Below are 19,116 nucleotides of genomic sequence, written 5' to 3'. Positions count from 1 at the left end.
AAGAATGTAAATAATTAACTTGTATACACAAGCATCATATAACTTATGAAATCTCACCGAATGACAAGTGTTTACCAAGCAATAAAACTACATTAAACATCAATGTATAGTAAAACACTCATCTACATCTATTTCTACTTGAACATTATCTGTCATTTCACTTGGAAAAATATTCTTTATTTTTAACTAAAAGAGGTGCAAATTTTGTATACAAATATTTGTTATCAGTAAAAGATTAAAAAAAAATTAGAAATATTAATAAAGTAACATAAAGGAATAGTTGAAACCTAACAGTTTTTGGGTTCTACACACCTGTGGGTAGGCCTGATATCCCAAGCATTGACAAAACTGGTCCGGTTGAATGGGCAAGACCTGTGGACAGCAAACAATAGATAACAAACAAGTCAAATATAATTAACTGCATCCCTTTGAAACAGAACATTCTGGCATTTTTTTTTTTTTTTCAAAACAAAGACTTATCAATAGAGGATTTTGAAATTTAACAATAAATAATTAGTAAGGAAAAATTTAAGAGATATGTCTAATATAATTCATAATTTAAGTAAGTATATTAGAGAAAAGGAAAATGACAAAAAAGATTAAGATGACAGGCTAAAATTTTTTTGTTTGAATTATTCCAATATTCAACACAATTCTCATTCATTAGCCATTAAAATACAATTAAGAATTGCTCAATTCTTAATAATTTATTTATAATGTATAATGAATGAAAATGTTTATACAAGATAATATGGTGACATTGAAACAAATGTAAAACTATTTAATAGAGGAAATGAGATAAATTGAAAGAAGCATGGAGACTAAGAGAAATAGAAAACAGTAAAGGCATCATGAAAATAAATTCCAAACTATAGTTCTCTCTACCCACAGCATTATCTTTTAAGGAAAGAAAAATACAGAAATCTTTCCATCCCCTCTGAATATATAGATCTCTTATGAACTCACACCACATAAATTTAATCCTTTTGTTACCACATTTCTGTTAAAATACACTGCCCTAGTTTTAGTTCATTTCGAAAATGAGAAAATAGTAAAATAGCTTTATCATTATGCTAGTGTTTGGAATATTAATTGACTAGGTTTTAATTTAGATCACTTTAAAACAAGAAGTTTGTATAAGAGAATTAGGTGTGGTTTCAGGTGGGTAGGTATCAAAAACGGCTAAGGAATGATTGGACATTTATAAGCAGTCTCTTTTTTACATTGGACTTGATGCCACATTTTAAGCAGTCTTACTACTGATGGGACTCCAATAAGGAGGAGAGTTTCAACTCAGAATGCAAAGAGTGAGATCTGATACTGCAAGGTATTATGTTTGACACTTACAATTCAACTAATCTGCTGCTCTGGACTGATGCCTTATTTATCGAACCCCAAAAGGGTCAATGGTAAAGTTGACCTCAGTGGGATTTGAACCCAAAATACAGAGGACTAGAACAAACACTACAAAGGCATTTTTTTCTGATGCTCTGCTAACTCTGCCAATTTGCAGTTGTTAAAGATAAACTGATATCTAAAAGGAGAATGGAAATGGCAAGAGAAAATGTACTAGAAAATATTGAATATTAAAAGAAGACTTTAGCAATCATTAAAATTCTAAAATTATATTCTAACTAGACTACATCCATAATTCATAGAGTTCAAGTTAGAAATGAAAGAAATAGAAAAAGAAAATTTCTTTGACAAGAGAAATCAATTTGTGAGTGATCTGTTCCAAAATTAAAGAATGAAGGAACTGGTAATAGGTTATAACCTCAAGATAAATCACCACAGTATAGATACAATTTAGAGGATAAAGCATATTTTAATGGAAATATTTTATTTGGACAGTTCCCGTTAACTATTTCCTATACTCCATCATAAAACAAAATTTCAATTGATGCACCTGGGGTCAAGTATCTGGCAAAGTTCATACAAGAACAAACAAGACTCAACATATTTAGGAACACTCCCAGTTCTCCCTCTTTTTGTTTCATATTTTGAACCAATATCAATTAGCAGATAATAAAAGCCACTTTATCTTTGAAAATATACAGCTTTCAATCATTTGACAATTTTTGATGATGATCAAAAGCTGTCATAAATTTGTTTCATAAGGAATAATACTAATTGTATCACAGACACAATGACTTGTATATACAACAACAACAAAAAAAAACATTCATGCAAGACACAAACAAAGCTAAAAACATCCACCTTGAACTCTTAAAATCTGTATTACATAGAATAATGCTATCCTTTTTAAAATGGGAGGGGGATAACTTGTAGTTTAATATATTAAGAAGAAAAACAAATTAAGATGATTTTGAAAATATTCAATAAATTAGTTCCTCTCAATGCAAAACCACTGAGTCTACTGACCAAACAAATTAATGGCAAAAATTTAGGGAAATTATGTTTTATGAGAGCAATAGAATTAATGGAAATTGAAAAACAAATATCTGAAAGGGAAATGCACATTAGTTACAGTGTTGGAGTAAAAGCCGTGAAGTGTTAGAGAAAAGCTACTAGAAGCCTGAACCATACTAACAGAGAAATGTTACTAAAGGATTGCTAAAGCAATTATAATGAGTGTCTAAATGGACTAAAAAAATAAAAAGCAAAAGAAAGATTCTAGCCAAAAAAATTTGGAAATTTAACTGTTAATTTAACATCAAATACTTTGGATGTTTCCAATTTGGAAAGTCATTGAAATTATATTTAGTACTTTGAAGAATACAAAATATAAGCTAACTAATGGCTCTGAAACAAAAGAGCTGGATTTTACTGAACAAGTTGAAGAGTAGTGTAATTACTCATAGTCTTTAATGAAACTTTTATCACTCCAGAATGTATTTAACTAAATAAGTACCAATGTCAATACAGGAGCAAATATTAAAAGTCTGGAGCAAGTTTGGCATGAGTTATTGAGCCATCATCTCTTCATTTGACTACTTCATTCAGTTCAGTCAAGTTAGCTCAACTTAGTTCACTTTTCTAGTATTACAAAAAGAATCTATTTGTGCAAAAAAAAATCTATGATTAAAGCATACCACTCTATATTAAAAATACTTAGATTATTACCTTTAATTTGAAATATCTATGAATGCATTGGCAATTATAAACACTGAAATGTTCTTCTAACTTAAGAGGTAAGCAATAAGTTATAGAACTAACAAATCTGTAAGATGGGGAAAAAATTGCAGAAACTACAAACGCAAATCCACATGCAATGGAACCACAAAAACACAGATGAGCAAATGTTTGATAAAATACTTATTGCAAAGAAATCATCACTTACTGTGTGTGTGTGTGTCTATTATATTGCTTAGTGTTCCAGTATTAAAAGTATCATTTAAGCAAAATATGGTTGGGAACAAAAACAATTGAAAACTTAATATCACACAAAAGAAAAGATTGTTCAGAACATTTTCTAGAATTGAAAAACTTACAAACTGAATAAAGAATCAGAATCACTCACCCCTTGTCTCCCATTCACTACATCCATGCCTCAAGCCTACCCAACCTCTACAGCCATCACCTACTCTTCCTTACCTTCCTTCCAACATATTTACCATTCAACATTGTTTTAACAATTCATTTGTTATATTCATAACAATTCATTTGTTATTTTCAACCCATTACTCATGCCCGATCTCTAATTATTCTTAACTCTCCCCATACTCTTGCAAACTTTACTCACCCACACCCCCTGTTCTTCTGTCTCCACTCATTTCTTCTCATCTCGTATCTTGAGGATCCACTCTGACCTCCACATCACTATTATTTTCTCTCTCTTTCCAACTCCACCCCAGTTACTCCCACCCTCTCTTCTATAAAGTGAATAGACATGTTGCGCCTGTACAACAAGAAACCTATTCTGTATTTTCATATTTTAACCACTCATCTCCTAGCATAAAACCACTTTCCTCTACAGTCGCCCCAATCAGTTAAAGGAGATATTAGTCTTGCAAGCTGCATGGTGACCTCACTAGTGCTAATGCCACAAAAAGAAAAGCACTTAGTACAGTATGTAAAGATAGTAATGTTAAGAAAGGTATCCAGCCAAAGAAACCATGCCAAAGCAGACACAGATACATGATGCAGTCCTTGGACTTGTTGGATCCATCCAACCCATGTCAGCATGGATGTTGGACATAAAAAAGATGATGAGATGATGATGAATCAAATACATAACTAACTGACAGCAAGAATTTACAGTAAATAGATATAAAATCTTATTTATCAATAAAATATTCAGGTTTTTGTCAGATTTGCAAAAATAAAACATCAACAAATCAAATCTAGGAACAAGGATATTCAATATATACAGTGAGTTGAAGAGGAAAATTTCAAGTTATTTTAGGAGACTAGACTAAGCATGTAGGAAAATAAATGCAAAGGGAATTAGAATAACTAAGAATGCAGCAGCCAAGCAGGCAAACAGTTGCTCTAGCATCCATGCTCAAAACAGCCAAGTAGGACAGACATTGTACAACATTACTCACTTAAAAATAGAATTGAAAACTTTACCAATTGTAAATAAGAATTTCTTTAGATTAGGCACAAGACCAAATTTTTTGTGAGGGAGGAGTATAGTCGATTGAATCGACCCCAAAATATTACTGGTACTTATTTTATCAACCCAAAAGGGATGAAAGGTAAAGTTGACCCAGGGCAAAATTTGAACTCAGAACAGGGAGATACCAAACTAGTTACAGTAAAGCATCCAGCCTGGTGTCTACTGTCTCAGCTGTCTCCAAAATTTTTTTTTTACTGGAAAATATCAATTAATCAAAATAACTGATAAATCTTAAAATATAAATATACATTGCAATGAATATATATCTATCAGGAGAATATCGTCATTTCAAAAAAAAAATCCTCGTATTTTAAAATATCCCAAGTTCACTTGAGAAGTTCAAAGTCCAGTTGAAATGTTTTACACTTCCTATAAAGAATTTATGTAGATTGTTTTTGAAACACTAAAATATATTGCTGTTAGTTGCTTTCACTAATAACAGATACCAAACTCATGAGATTTGAGGCATTTATCAATTGTAGAACATGAAAATAGCAATCACTTTATAGATTTAGTCTTAATCATTAGCAGTGATAGAAATCAGAGAGTATTTACTCTCTTACTAGTTTCAGTCATCCAGCTGTGGCCATGCTAAGGCTTAAACAATTTCATACAACATTTAAGAATCTAAGATGTCCACCCATCCAAGCTAGGTTCAACACTGTTTAACTTCAGAGATCAGACAAGAATTCATGTTTTCAGTATAATAAAGTCATACATATAGTTTATACCAATTTATTAATGTTTGAAATCTTTAATGGAGGTTTTCTTTATTAATAAAGTTGGTGTTCAATCTTTATCTGTTGGGAAATTTCTATCAAGGTTTACTTGTCCTTGATAAACCTTCTTGAGACCTTTTTAACCCTTTAGCATTTAAACCAACCATATTCAGCCCAAATATTTTACCTGTTCTATGCTCAAACTGGTCTGATCATACCACTCACACCTACCCTAAAATGTCATTCTACAAATAAACAATCACATCAAAATCTCAAAGCTAGAAGATAATGCATGATTAATTCAAAACAATGTGAATAAATAAGCATTACATTTGATAAAAGTTATCTGAATGCTAAAGGGTGAAACATAAATCCAAGACAATATTATCTTTCAAACTGAATCTTATCGCTTAGTCTCTTACAATCCTCCCCAATACAGAATTATATTCTTTTACTAATTTCAGTCATCGGATTGTGGCCATGTAAAGGTACTGCTTCCTATAATATAGTTAATTACAATACAAGTAAATATTTTATCAATTTTGGAAGAGTCAAAGCAAAGTACACCTGATAACGATTTGAACTTCTCAAGTGATTAATGAGTTTTTACATATTTTCCAACATTTTTTTTCTTTTTTATAACTAAATAACAATGTCATGCACATTTGAGAATTTTAAAACATAGAGAATTTAATTTATGATGAAAATGAGAACTCCACTGACAGATCAATTTTTCTTTAAGCAAGTAGTAGCAAGCTGTACAAATGGCTGAGCCTAATTTTGCCAATACTGTGAGAAAACAGCCAAGAGAAGTTTAATTTCTTCTGAGATAAAAATGAGAAATCCTTTCAAGACTAAAGTAGCTGATAGTGATCAACACCGAAAAATCCAACTGGGCTATTTTAAGCATTCTAGACTTTTAAAATAAGGACTTAAAAACAACGATCTACCCAATATATCATTTGGTACTGGATAGTTGGGAGGCCCTTTAGCTTCCATACTGGCCATTTCCCTATTACTTTTCTCCTCCTCCTCCTCCTCTTGCATATCAGTAGAAATCAGATCAATACTAGTTGTAGCATCAACTTCCAAATCATTTACAGTGCTATCACTGATAGAAAGAGGATCAAGTTCTGAGATCATTTCATTGTCTCCAAGAACCTCCCTAGCTTCAGCTTCAGCACATATATCTAACATTTCTTTGCGCTCAGAAATTTCATTAATATTTTCAGCAAGAATATCTACAGATTCTTTTGGACTGATATTCTCAAGAGTATCGGTAGCTGTCAGGTCTTCAGTACCTAGGACTTGCTTCTCTTCAATTCCCAGAAAATCTTTAAATGATTTATTTCCATTTCCTAGGAAGTCTTTGATTTTTTTTTCACCAGTTCCAAAGTAGTCTTTGATACTACCAATATCAATGGAAAATGTATCAGGCATGTCTGCAAAAGAACAATTTTGATTTAAGTAAATAAACAACAAGAAATAAGAACAAAATGTGAAATGTACAGTAAATATTCTTGCTTTTAAAACATTAGATATTAACATCTAATTACCACAGTAAAATATGACAACAATTATAATTTTTATATAAATTATTTTACATTCCTATTTTTAATTAAAAGATACAATATTTGTGAAATCAAAACAAATTCAAAAGGCTTAGTTTATTTTTTATTTTCTTTAGTTTGCAACGCTAACTTGACTACAAACTTAGAATTTTAGAGTCTAAAGTAAAAGATGTCATAAAGTGAACATGAAAAGTACTATACCTGGAGTTGAACGATCAAAAGACGTTTGGTCCATTTCCTCAAACATGATTTCAGCAGATGGGAAATTTTTAACGTTGTCCTCATTCAAAAATTCCTATAACAACAGCAACAGAATTAGTTCAATTCAAACACAGATAAAGATATATTTTCCAGCATATAAGTTGGATTTTTCACATGAAAACTTACAGCTACAAAAAAAAAAAAAGAAAAAGATATGTCCACTTACACAAGACAATTGTGAAATACAGCAGGATTTAGAAAGATAGTGTCAATATTTGAATGCTTACACTACAAATTTACACTATGTATGACATTGACTTGTATGCTTGAGAATATCATTATCATCATCATCATCGTTTAACATCCGCTTTCCATGCTGGCATGGGTTAGACAATTTGACTGAGGAGTGGCAAACAAGATGGCTGCACCAGGCTCCAATCTGATCTGGTGGTTTCTACAGCTGGATGCCCTTCCTAATGCCAACCACTCCGAGAGTGTAGTGGGTGCTTTTACGTGCCACTGGCATGAGGGCCAGTCAGGTGGTACTGGCAACAGCCACGCTCAAATGATGTTTTTTTATATGCCACCTGCACAGGAACCAGTCCAGCGGCACTAGCAACAACCTCGCTCAAATGTTTTTCACATGCCACCGGCACAAGTGCCAGTAGGGCAACGCTCATAACGATCACGCTCGAATGCTGCTTTTTATGTGCCACTGGCACATAAGCCAGTCAGCTGCTCTGGCAATGATCATGCTCAAATGGTGCTCTTAGCGCTCCACTAGCGCGGATGCCAGTCATCAAATTTGCATATTTCCAAAGGTCTCGGTCACTAGTCATTGCTCAGGTGAGGCCTAATGTTTGAAGGTCGTGCTCCACCACCTCATCCCAGGTCTTCTTGGGTCTAGCTCTTCCACAGGTTCCCTCAACTGCTAAGGTGTGGCACTTTTTCACACAGCTATCCTCATCCATTCTTGCCACATGACCATAGCAGTGCAGTCGTCTCTCTTGCACACCACATCTGATGCTTCTTAGGTCCAACTTTTCTCTCAAGGTACTTACATTCTGCTGAGTATGCACACTGACATTACACATTCAGCAGAGCATACTGGCTTCATTCCTTGCGAGCTTAAGCATGTCCTCAGCAGTCACGGCCCATGTTTCACTGCCATGTAGCATGGCTGTTCATACACATGCATCATACAATCTACTTTTTACTCTGAGTGAAAGGCCCTTTGTCACCAGCAGAGGTAAGAGCTCTCTGAACTTTGCCCAGGCTATTCTTATTCTAGCAGCTACACTTTCATGACAAAAACCAGAAATAATTTAACAGTTCACTGTTTCCACTTAATTTTTACTGGAGAGAAAATAATATCGATATGTTTGTCAGAAATTGTTATCAACACTGTCAATAATTGAAAAAAAAGCCAATGACAACATGGTTTTCTTGGTTTGATCATTAAAGGTACCTACAGAAAAGAAAGAATGGAGAAAATATAAGCAGAAATGGTGCATTTGATCTCAGAGTGCCGAGCTTCAGACATGATGACAGAATTAAGATGAATTGTAATAAGCTGTACAGCACACCTGTTCAAACTATGGCAAAAAAGTATTTTAAGAAAGAGGTTTGAGTAATCATCATCATCATCAACATTATTTAATGTCTTGCCTTTACAAGCTTGTATGAGTTATAGGGAATTTGTTAAGGCAGATTTTCCAAAGTCAGATGCCCTTCCTGTTGCCAACCCTTACTTGTTTCCAAGTAAGGTAGTATTTCCCATGTTCTGACATGTTCCTAGAGAACATGTTGCTTGTATGACAGTGATGCTCATTTACAACCATCATGTAATGTCCAGATAAGAGAACACAGATAAAAAAATACATACACACACAACAGATATCTTTCAGTTTCTGTCAATGAAATCCACTCAAAGTCTTTAGTCTACTCAAAGATAAAGTAGAATGCACTTGTTCAAGGTGCCACTCAGAGTGACTGAAACTGAAACCAAAAGGTTAGGAAGCAAACTTCTTAATCACACAGCCATGCCAAATATTTTTTTGTCAATGAATGAATGGTTGAGTGTCTAAAATTAAATTACAGAACAGTAAATTAATCTCAGTGTTTTGAGTGGGCTACCCCAACAATGCTGATGCTCTGAAATCTTGATAAAAAACCAATATTGCTTCTGAGTTTTTAATGATTTTTTTTTTCTTTTTTGCTCCTAACTGTACAGCATTGCTACCTTTTAGTAATATTATGGTTTCACATAATTCTGTCAGTTGCTAATTTGGAAAAGTCAAATTCTTAGAAAGTTATAATTTTTTTTTTTTTTAACATACAAGTAATGTGATTTCATTTTTATAAACGAGTGAATAACAAGTTTGAAACCAATTAAGCTTTCAACTTACCAACTCAGGCAATTTAATCTGAGAGGTTTGCTCTCGAAATGAAGCAGTTAATTCTTTCAACTTGTCAATATGTTCCTGTTTTGGCAAATAATCATGTAGCCAACTAGTATCTGGAAGCTGATCTTTGAATTCTTCATATTTCTGAAGGAAAAAAGAGTAAAAAAGCAAAACAGATTACACATACCATCATAATTTTCATCATTATCTTTCATGCTAGCATGGATTGGACAGTTTAATAGGATCCAATGAGCCAAAAGATTGCGCTGAGCTCCAATATCTACTTTGGCATGGTTTCTCCAGTTAGATGCCCTTCCTAATGTCAAACACTTTACAGAGTGTACAGTATAGAGAGTTTTATAGAGCTGTACATTACATTAAAAGTTTAATACTCTTTTACTTGTTTCAGTCATTTGACTGTAGCCATGCTGGAACACCGCCTTTAGTCGAGAAAATCAACCCCAGGACTTATTCTTTGTAAGCCTAGTACTTATTCTATCAGTCTCTTTCACCGAACCGCTAAGTTACGGAGATGTAAACACACCAGCATCGGTTGTCAAGTGATGTTGGGGGCATATACATATACATATACATACATATACATAAATACGACGGGCTTTCAATTTCTGTCTACCAAATCCACTCACAAGGCTTTGGTCAGCCTGAGGCTATAGTAGAAGACACTTGCCCAAGGTACTACACAGTGGGACTGAACCTGGAACCATGTGGTTGGTAAGCAAGCTACTTACCACACAGTCACTCCTATGACATTTTTATTTTAATTAATAACTTCTGTTTCAACAATATGACAGAGGAACTAAAACAAGAATAGGCAGCCATTTTGAAAATGCAAGCTGCATGAGCCATGGCTCATCATTAGGCAGGCCACACTACTAAAGGATCTATAGTAATTTTTCATTAGTATGCCATTCAGAAAGTCCCATGGAGTGCAGTTTGCCCATGACTGAAATTAAAGGCAGAAAGACCTAGAGTTGCTGATAATGACTGCAATCTTTAGTTTGCCACAATATATGAAAACAATTATAATAATTTGAATTTGACAACTGTATATATAAATAGCCTCAATTTCAGTGGTTTTCATGCTACCAAAAATAGATCCTCATCAAAAAATATTAATGATATTCTTTTGCTTCCACCCCAACTGCTATTTAAAAAAAACTGGCACTGTCAGTTATGATGACAAGGGTCTGAGTTGATCTGATCAACAGAACCTGTTTGTGAAATTAATGTGCAAGTGGTTGAACGCTCCACAGACATGTACTCTTAATGTAGTTCTCAGGGAGATTCAGTGTAACACAATGTGACAAGGTTGGCCCTTTTAAATACAGGTACTACTTATTTTTGCCAGCTGAGTGGACTGGAGCAACATGAAATAAAGTATCTTGCTTAAGAACACAATGTGCCACTGGGAATCAAACTCATGACCTTGTGATTGTGAGCTGAATACCCAACCACTAAGCCACAGACCTTCATTCAACCTTTATTAGTGAAAAGACAAAATAAGGTTTGCATCTATGCAAAACTTCTTTCTTTGCCATAATGTTGGATAAGTGTAAAACTATCAATTTTATTAAACATGGTAATATGTCGTCGTCCCTCCTTTCACAGCACCCCTGCCCCAGTAAGAGACACTACGCTACTTATATATCCTGTCCATTATATAGACTTTCATAGATTTTTCATGCACTACTTCATAACAAATCAATATCATGGCAAAAAAAGGTCATTTTGATAATCAATGAATCTTGTATTTTACTAATATACAAAATAATTAAAGATAACATAGGGTAGGAAAAGTTAGAGTGAAGGGTACATTGTATGAAGCTTATGCATCTTGTACAATGCTGGTCTGTTTGATAGTTAAGTGTCCTAACCCCAGATCTAACAGTGTGCTGATAATGTAATATGAACCACTGATCTCTTAACTGGTTGCATGCTACTCTATATAATTAGCCATCCACACTCTTACACTAATTTATAAAAAACATGTATCATCCATTTGTTTGCTTAAATACATTTTCCCATAAAAATATGCACTGGACAGGAATGTGATTTTTGACTTGGGATTTATAGCTGGATGCTTTTCTTGTTGCTAACCTTCATCTGTTTTTCAGATAATGGATACATTTTACAGGTCTTCAAAAGTGCAGAGTCACTGGTCATAATGTATGTACCAAAGGGCCACACAAATGGTGACAAGTAAAACCTCAGCATGCACACACATACACACAGAGGTTACCCTGGAGCTATAGTAGGAAACCCTTACCCAAGCTGGGAGTGGGACTAAACCTGAAACTACTTGGTTGTGAAGCATACTTCTTAACCATACAACTATGCCTATGCTTATATATATATATATAATATATATATATATATATACACACACATATCATTTTATGCCAGCTTTCTATGCCTGGGACTGCTTCTAGCCCTATAATGCAAACTTGATGTTTTAAAATAATCTAAATCAAACTTATAAAAATTTCAATTTATGTTCCAAAAGAAAAAAAACTTAACAACGAAGTGTTTTTACTAAATTTTTCATTCTTTAAAAATGAAGGTAGAATAATTCAACAGAAATATGGTAACAAAAGGGTTAATCAACTTAAGCATAAAATGGTATGAAATAAACTGAAATAGTTCAGCCTGAATGGAATAGTTAATGATCTCAGTAAGAACTAGTGATAAAATCTGGATTGGTGAGTGGGAAGTGAAAATGACTTCATTCTTTGTAGCAGAAACTTCAATTTGTTCACAAATTAGTTAATTATGGGAATGTGAAATGTCATTAAATCATTATGGCAATTCAGTAGCTTAGTTTGAGGCTTCTGTCTTAAACTCAATACACACAGATTTTAAGTACACCATATCTATTAAAGGAACTACTATCTAAAGCATTTACATACAGTTTTCTTTGTCTCAGATGGTTATAAAAACTTAAATATTCCTTCAGATTGTAAAAACAAAAGTAAAGTCTTTCCATAATCCAAAGAGTAGGCAATTTGTCTTTAGTAAATTGAGACATGTGAAATCATGTATTTTACCTAAAATCACAACAAAATGACCATATTCATCATCATCACTTAACATCCATTTTCCATGCTGGCATGGGTTGGATGATTTGACAGGAGCTGGCCAGCTGAAGAACTGCCTGGGTTCCATGTCTGTTCTGGCATGGTTTCTATAACTGGATGCCCTTCCTAATGCCAACCACTTTACAGAGTGTACTGAGTGTATTTATGCAGCACTGGCACAGGCGCTTTTACATAACACTGGCATGGGTGCTTTTTTACATAGTATCAGTGCCCATGAGCCTGCAAGATTAGGTATTGCTCAGCTGAAAAGGGATGTGGGGGGCATGCCTGTATGCAAAAACAACCACAATTTTACTTTGCTTGACATGTTTTCACAAGCACAGCAAACTGCCAGAAGTCTCTAAACCATTATTCCAGCATCTTAAGCATTTAGCAGCTGGTCACATATGCACAAGTTGATCATTTATTCCTCTAAAAGAGAAAAAGAACAACAAAAAAAAAGCATTTTCATGCAAACTTACTTTTGAGATAGTATAGCCTCCACCAATTGTTCCACCAACAAGTATATACCGCACTTTCAAAAGACGGCCTGCAATTCTAATAATGATGCCTATCTGTCGAGAACTTGAAACAGCAACTGGTTTAGACGCTCGAAGAAGAGGTTTGAAAACCATCTGCTGAGAGTACAAATTTCCATGAAGGCTACGAGACAAAATAGGATGGCAAATGATTCTGAGTGATCCCAGTAATCTGATGGAATGAAGAGGCTTTACATATGCAGGTTTCATAGTGGCATGTGCAACAGTTGAAAAGCACTTTTTATTTGCAATACTATTGACAGCCTTACGAACACATCTTTCACACCATGGGCTACAAAATAGAAATAGTGACATTTAGAGCAATATTTAAAAAATATGAATTGATAGAATATTACATGCAAATTTCCTAAACAAAATTAGAAGACAATTTATCATTATACTTAGTGAACGTTCATTTTATATCAACTTTTGATGGACAGCAGTCCATTAAGACATCTGTCTCATAGGAGTAGCTTCTTTAATAGCTAACAACAATTGGTTTAAACCTTTCGTTACTAACCCAGCTGAAACTGGCTCTGGCTCTGAGTACAAATGTCTTATTTTCATAAGTTTTGAATTAAAACACCTTCCACCAAACCTTAGTCACAATTTATGTTCCTAACACTAGCTGAATGATAACGAAGTTATTTTACTAAATTCATTGTTATATTTAAAGTAATTGAAAGAAACACAGAGCATCTCAAAATAAATACAATAACAAAAGTGTTAATTAAACCAATTAAACATGTTAAAATCTGTTCATATCTAAAATTCTAAACCAGTGTTTGTCAACCAGGGTCCATATAAGATTTTTGGAGTTCCACGCATACAAGATAGTAAATTGGAGATCCACAACAATATTTTTAAGAGTCCATGAAAAAATTTTGCTTTAAAAGTATTTATCACAAGAAACAGGTTTCTTGCTCTAATATTTTACATAGTTCAACCAATACAAATTGATGTGTACAATGTGAAAGAGGAATTTTGAAATAAGTATCGATAAAACTAGTTTTTAAACATCAAATGGCTACAGAATGAGGATGGGCACCAGAATGTAACTAAATTAAAGAGGTCCATAGACAAAGAATGGTTGAGAACCACTCTTCTAAACATATAAAGAACTTTTTTTGTCAAATCTGATAAGCTAAATAACAATGAAATGTTTGAAATTCTTAGGCATTACTCTGTATTTAATTCCCTAAATAACCAATAATATGACATCAATCAACTCAGACTAAACATGAAGATACCATTAGACTTTGATGCAAAGGCTACAAAGAACAAACATTGATAAATTAATGACAGGAGTAGCAAAGAGGATAAATATGCCCATTGTGCTGTCCAGCCTGTAATATAAATGCCTGTTCTTAATAAATCAATTGTTGAACTTGGATAAGTTTTCCCAGGCCCAGTAATCTGTTTATTTTCTCCCTTTATTAGGGTTTATCTAATTAATAATTGCTTCTTGGGCATTTTGTTACTGCCAATCTATTCCACATCTAATTAAAAGTAGAGGCTTAAAAAGATTTACTCTTAGGATTGTACATGATCTAACTGACAATTAACAAATGATGTTCACTTGGTATCTCAATTTACAGCTAAAAGAAAAACTAGCAAAAAAAAAATTAACATGATCAGCTCAAGTTTAATAAAGCCTATCTGAAAGGGTACAAAATAATAACCTACAAGCACTCTACTCAGTCCTGGTTAGTTATAGATTCAACTAGTTATAGAAAAAGACTTTCAGTCATGACTTGGAAGCATAAATAACAGGGTCCAAATTGTGTCCAAGAATAATTCTACATGAATTTGACTATATTATTATTATTATTGAATTCACCTAACAGTAAGCATTATAAAAGTTGTGCACATGTGTAAGACAATTTTTTACTGGTGAAAGTCATCTTGACTTCTTGTTATGATGTAAATAATTTACAAAGATGATTAGAATGTTGCAGGAAAGAATCACAAGATGGATTCTAGGCCTAAGAGTAGACCAAGAACAAGATGTTAAATAATATCAATAGTTTCAGTTAGTCATGCTTTAGCATCTAGCAGGAAAGTGTAATGATGACTGCTTCTAATAGGACCCTATGGAGTAGGTGCCTGTAGAATCTACCCTCACAACCTTTCCAGGAATAGTGAGAGAAGATGAATGGATGAACATTATATAACAAATCGTCATATATAACTGAAGATTCAATATAGTCTATTTAACTTTAACACCCTGACTTGTCAAACTACAGACCTTCTTGTCTTCACAACTACTTATTACTGACTACCTAGTCACATAACTTGCTTTGCATGTTTGTCAAAGTATGAAAAGCCATTTATTCATAACAGCAATTTCATAATTCTATTATAATGCTATATAACATCAGTATCTTCATATTTCTTTGAAATGTTATGGTTTAACAACCCTAGGTAGATTGAGTACCTCAAGGAACTCTTTTACTACTGGCTTGAGGCTGTTGTCTTGTCTCACATCACCATAAATATGAGTACTTTTGAAATCAGGAGAGGCACCATCATCAACATTTGTTTCAAGTGATTTCTGCATAAGTCAGGTTCCAGTCCCATTCCTTGTGAGAGTGACAGTGTTGTTTCCAATTTGCATCACAAAGTTCACAATTTCCAAGTTGGAATAAGGTACTCCATTAATACAGAAAGACTTTGTAGCCTGTTAGTAAGTGAAACAGTAGGATAACTGAACAATATTCAGGTAAAAATTAATTCAAATTTTCTCTTTGATTAGGAAAATACAGGTAATATAGAATCATTTTTGTAAGGAAAGTAGTAACTTTTCTGAAGAATAGATATTACTTTCATGGAATTTTGGGGCATTATATGGCACCAAAATTTTTACTACTCCATTCTGAGAGAAAATTATACATAACACTTATTTTATGGTTGAGCTCTTCCAATTAGAAATATGAATAACCTCTAGCCACTTGAAATGGAATTCACAATAAGCAGCAATCTGATACCATTAACATGGGTATAATCCATGTGTACAAGACTACAGGAATCAAATAAAGCCTACTCTTTTGAAGAAATTTATAACTGTTACACATTTATGACATCTATGTATGCAGTCCTCTACAACATGTGAATAGCCATGCCACACTGCTTCAAACTTTCATATACCTCTAATGCTACAATGAACAGTTATAAATTATATACCTTGTGGATACTTTGAGCAGAGCAATAAGACTGAAATTGGAAAGAACATCATTTTCTAGAGTTTGTGTTTGACCCACTAATATTGTCTCTCAGCACTGGAGCAGTTACTCTAGATATTGTCATTCTGGGATGAATTTTGCCTAGTATCAGATCATGCACGCTTTCTGAAGGTAGGCTATGAAGATTTAATAGAATACTTCCTATCTAGAATATGAAATTATCCTAAACATTATCTGAACTAGTGTACTGTGGTTGCCTTTTAAAATGCAACAGTGGGAGAATGTCTGTGAAAAACTGTGTCCTTTGACATGTGCAATATCTTAATCAAATGCTGTCAGCTGTATGATTTACAAAGATATAAGTTTTGGGAGTTCTTTTAATGTGGATTAAAGATTAATTAGTCTATGATCAGATCTAAGCAAGAATTTTCTGCCAGGGAACAATTTATGATCCATACACTCAAGAAAGTTTCCTTCTCGATATTTGGATAATTATTGATTAATCTCTTTGACATATATAGTTCTGGATAAAATTCCTAATAAGACTACCCACTACCATCAGTTGTTAATGTAACATCTTTACTGGTATCAATATAAGTGTGTGTGTGTGTATGTGCACACACTTTCAAGAATACTTCAAAAATTATAGGACTTCTTTTCTGAAATTCAACATTTTTCTTGCACAAATTTGAATTTCAACTATAAAAGTTTACCAATCCTAAAAACTGACTCAAACTATTTCTTATTAAAATGTGAAAAAAGCTCCTGTCTTCCTGGGTCTCCCTCTTCCACACATTCTTTATATACTGTACACATCTTTCGACATCACATGCCCCTAACAACAGACTCTTCTCTTACACACTACAACTGATTCCTTTTATGCCCAGTTTTTCTCTCAACATGTTTGTGCTCCATCATTCATGGACATTGACATTGTACATCCAGCAGAGCCTGCTTGTCTCATTTCTTTGTATTCTTCACATGTCCCGCTATCATGTAGTATTGCAGTTCATGCACAAGAATCCTTGTTTACCCTTCACTCTGAGAATGAAACGTTTTTGTTAAAAACAGAAGTAACAGCATTATGAACTTTCTCCAGCCTGTTCTTACTCTGGCTACTATACTTTCAGGTCACTTTCTCCTATAACTAATAAGGTCACCTAAGTAACAGAAACTATCAACTACTTCTAGAGAAACTTATCATCTGAGGAAATCTACTTTTTGTGTGCTTTTAGTGTTTATTGTTCCTGCACATCTGCCACTTACAAAGTCTGCTTACTCTATCAACCTGTGATTCCACTGTATAAGATTCCTATCAATTCCACTTCAACATATCAAGCAAAATCATTTACCTGATGGAAGTCTTTGTTAAGTTGACTTTAACTAAATTAAATTTTGATTCCAGGTTTGCTTCAGAGAACTATTACTTCCATTGATAACATAAGTTTTCTCTCGCAGAATGAAAGGAGATTGTATGAACAGCAATGCTACAGGAGAGTGAGACATGGGCTCTGAATACAGAGAACATGTGAAAACCAAAAAGAAACAAAGCTAGAAAGCTCCATTGGATGTGCAATTAGTGCACATAACAAGGTGAAAATGCATTGAGAGAAAAATTAGGCATAAGGGGAACCAGATGAGAGAAAACTGTACTGGTATAGACATGTAATGCACATGGATGAGAACAACTGTATAAAGAAGTGCCACTCACTTGTGGAAGTGAGAGACCCAGGAAGATATAGGTCTAAGTAGTGAAGGCTGATCTCAGGACTTTAAATTGCACTGAGGAAACGATAAAAGACTAAGATGACTGATGATATGCAGTGCTCAAGAGAACCTGCCCATCTCAGTGGAACTAAGATTCTGGAAGTATATTATCAATATACACAATTGAACCCCTCACCAAGTTTCCTTGTCAAACCTTCTCCTCCACCTTTCATTTCTCTATCACTGTCTGACTGCAGTATTCTGCTGCTGTAATTAAATGAGAGCAGAACTCCATGTCTTATCTTTTCAGAGATACTATTTAAATTTCATACAACGTACAACCACTTGACATCCATCCTTTATTGCTCCTATTACCATACATCTCTCACTCTCTCCACTGAACTGCTTCCTTTTGATTTGCCTGTATTGCAGTAGAACTCTCATTGTCCCCAAGTACTATGTCCTCTCTCTACACACACTTGCAACCTCCCCAACTATGTCATCTTTCTTTCATCCTTCTCCTGTCTACTGTATTATTATTATTATTCTGATGCTCTTTACCTTTCTGTGCAGCCAGTCAGCACCTAATTCCTCAAACCTCCCCTACCTTTCCCTACATTCATCTCTATACCTTTCTTAACCTCAAGTCATCATCTACTTACCATCAAACTCATATTTATCATTGAACACCACACCTGTCTCAACCCTTTTATTTTTTTACATGTTTCAATCATTAGACTGTGCCCATGCTGAGATACTACTGCACTGAAGAATTTTAGTCAAATTCACCAACTCCAGTACTTTTATTTTTTTACTTATTCTATTGGTCTCTTTTGAAGAACCACTAAGTTATGGGAACATAAACACACCAACACCAGTTGTCAAGTAGAGGTTGGTGACAAACACAGACATAAACACACATCATCATCATTGTTCGACCGTGGTCAAGACAATGGAATTTACCATGCTACACCAGACTTCACAGTCCATCATAGCATTATGGAGGTCCTGTTGCTGGATGTCTGTATCGCTGGAGATTACATCAGGGTAGGAGAGTGTGTGCCCTCTGGTATTGCGAGTAGATGGCTTCCAGAGGAGAAGAGTGGAAATTGCCT

At 34.0% G+C, this 19,116-nt stretch overlaps 1 protein-coding gene across 4 annotated transcripts in view; it reads right to left on the bottom strand.

The window, feature by feature from the left end:
• The window catches only part of LOC115209186 (dynamin-like 120 kDa protein, mitochondrial), a 66,785-nt gene that overhangs the window by 41,584 nt on the left and 6,085 nt on the right, over positions 1 to 19,116 (bottom strand). The window contains exons 2-6 of one of the 4 annotated variants that reach the window (XM_029777428.2): positions 13,056 to 13,404; positions 9,482 to 9,622; positions 7,074 to 7,167; positions 6,252 to 6,743; positions 313 to 372 (exon numbers count right to left, since the gene is read on the bottom strand). In XM_029777428.2, coding sequence (XP_029633288.1) covers positions 313 to 372; positions 6,252 to 6,743; positions 7,074 to 7,167; positions 9,482 to 9,622; positions 13,056 to 13,404 — 1,136 coding nt within the window. Of the gene's footprint in view, positions 1 to 312; positions 373 to 6,251; positions 6,744 to 7,073; positions 7,168 to 9,481; positions 9,623 to 13,051; positions 13,405 to 19,116 lie in introns of those variants that run through there. The other 3 variants (XM_029777429.2, XM_036501311.1, XM_029777430.2) reach the window with 3 other exon arrangements.

The sequence above is a fragment of the Octopus sinensis genome, linkage group LG3, assembly GCF_006345805.1.
Source record: "Octopus sinensis linkage group LG3, ASM634580v1, whole genome shotgun sequence".
Classification (NCBI taxonomy): Eukaryota; Metazoa; Mollusca; class Cephalopoda; order Octopoda; family Octopodidae; genus Octopus; species Octopus sinensis.
The sequence above is the reverse complement of the archived record's forward strand: the minus strand, read 5'-3'. Positions and strand labels throughout refer to the sequence as shown.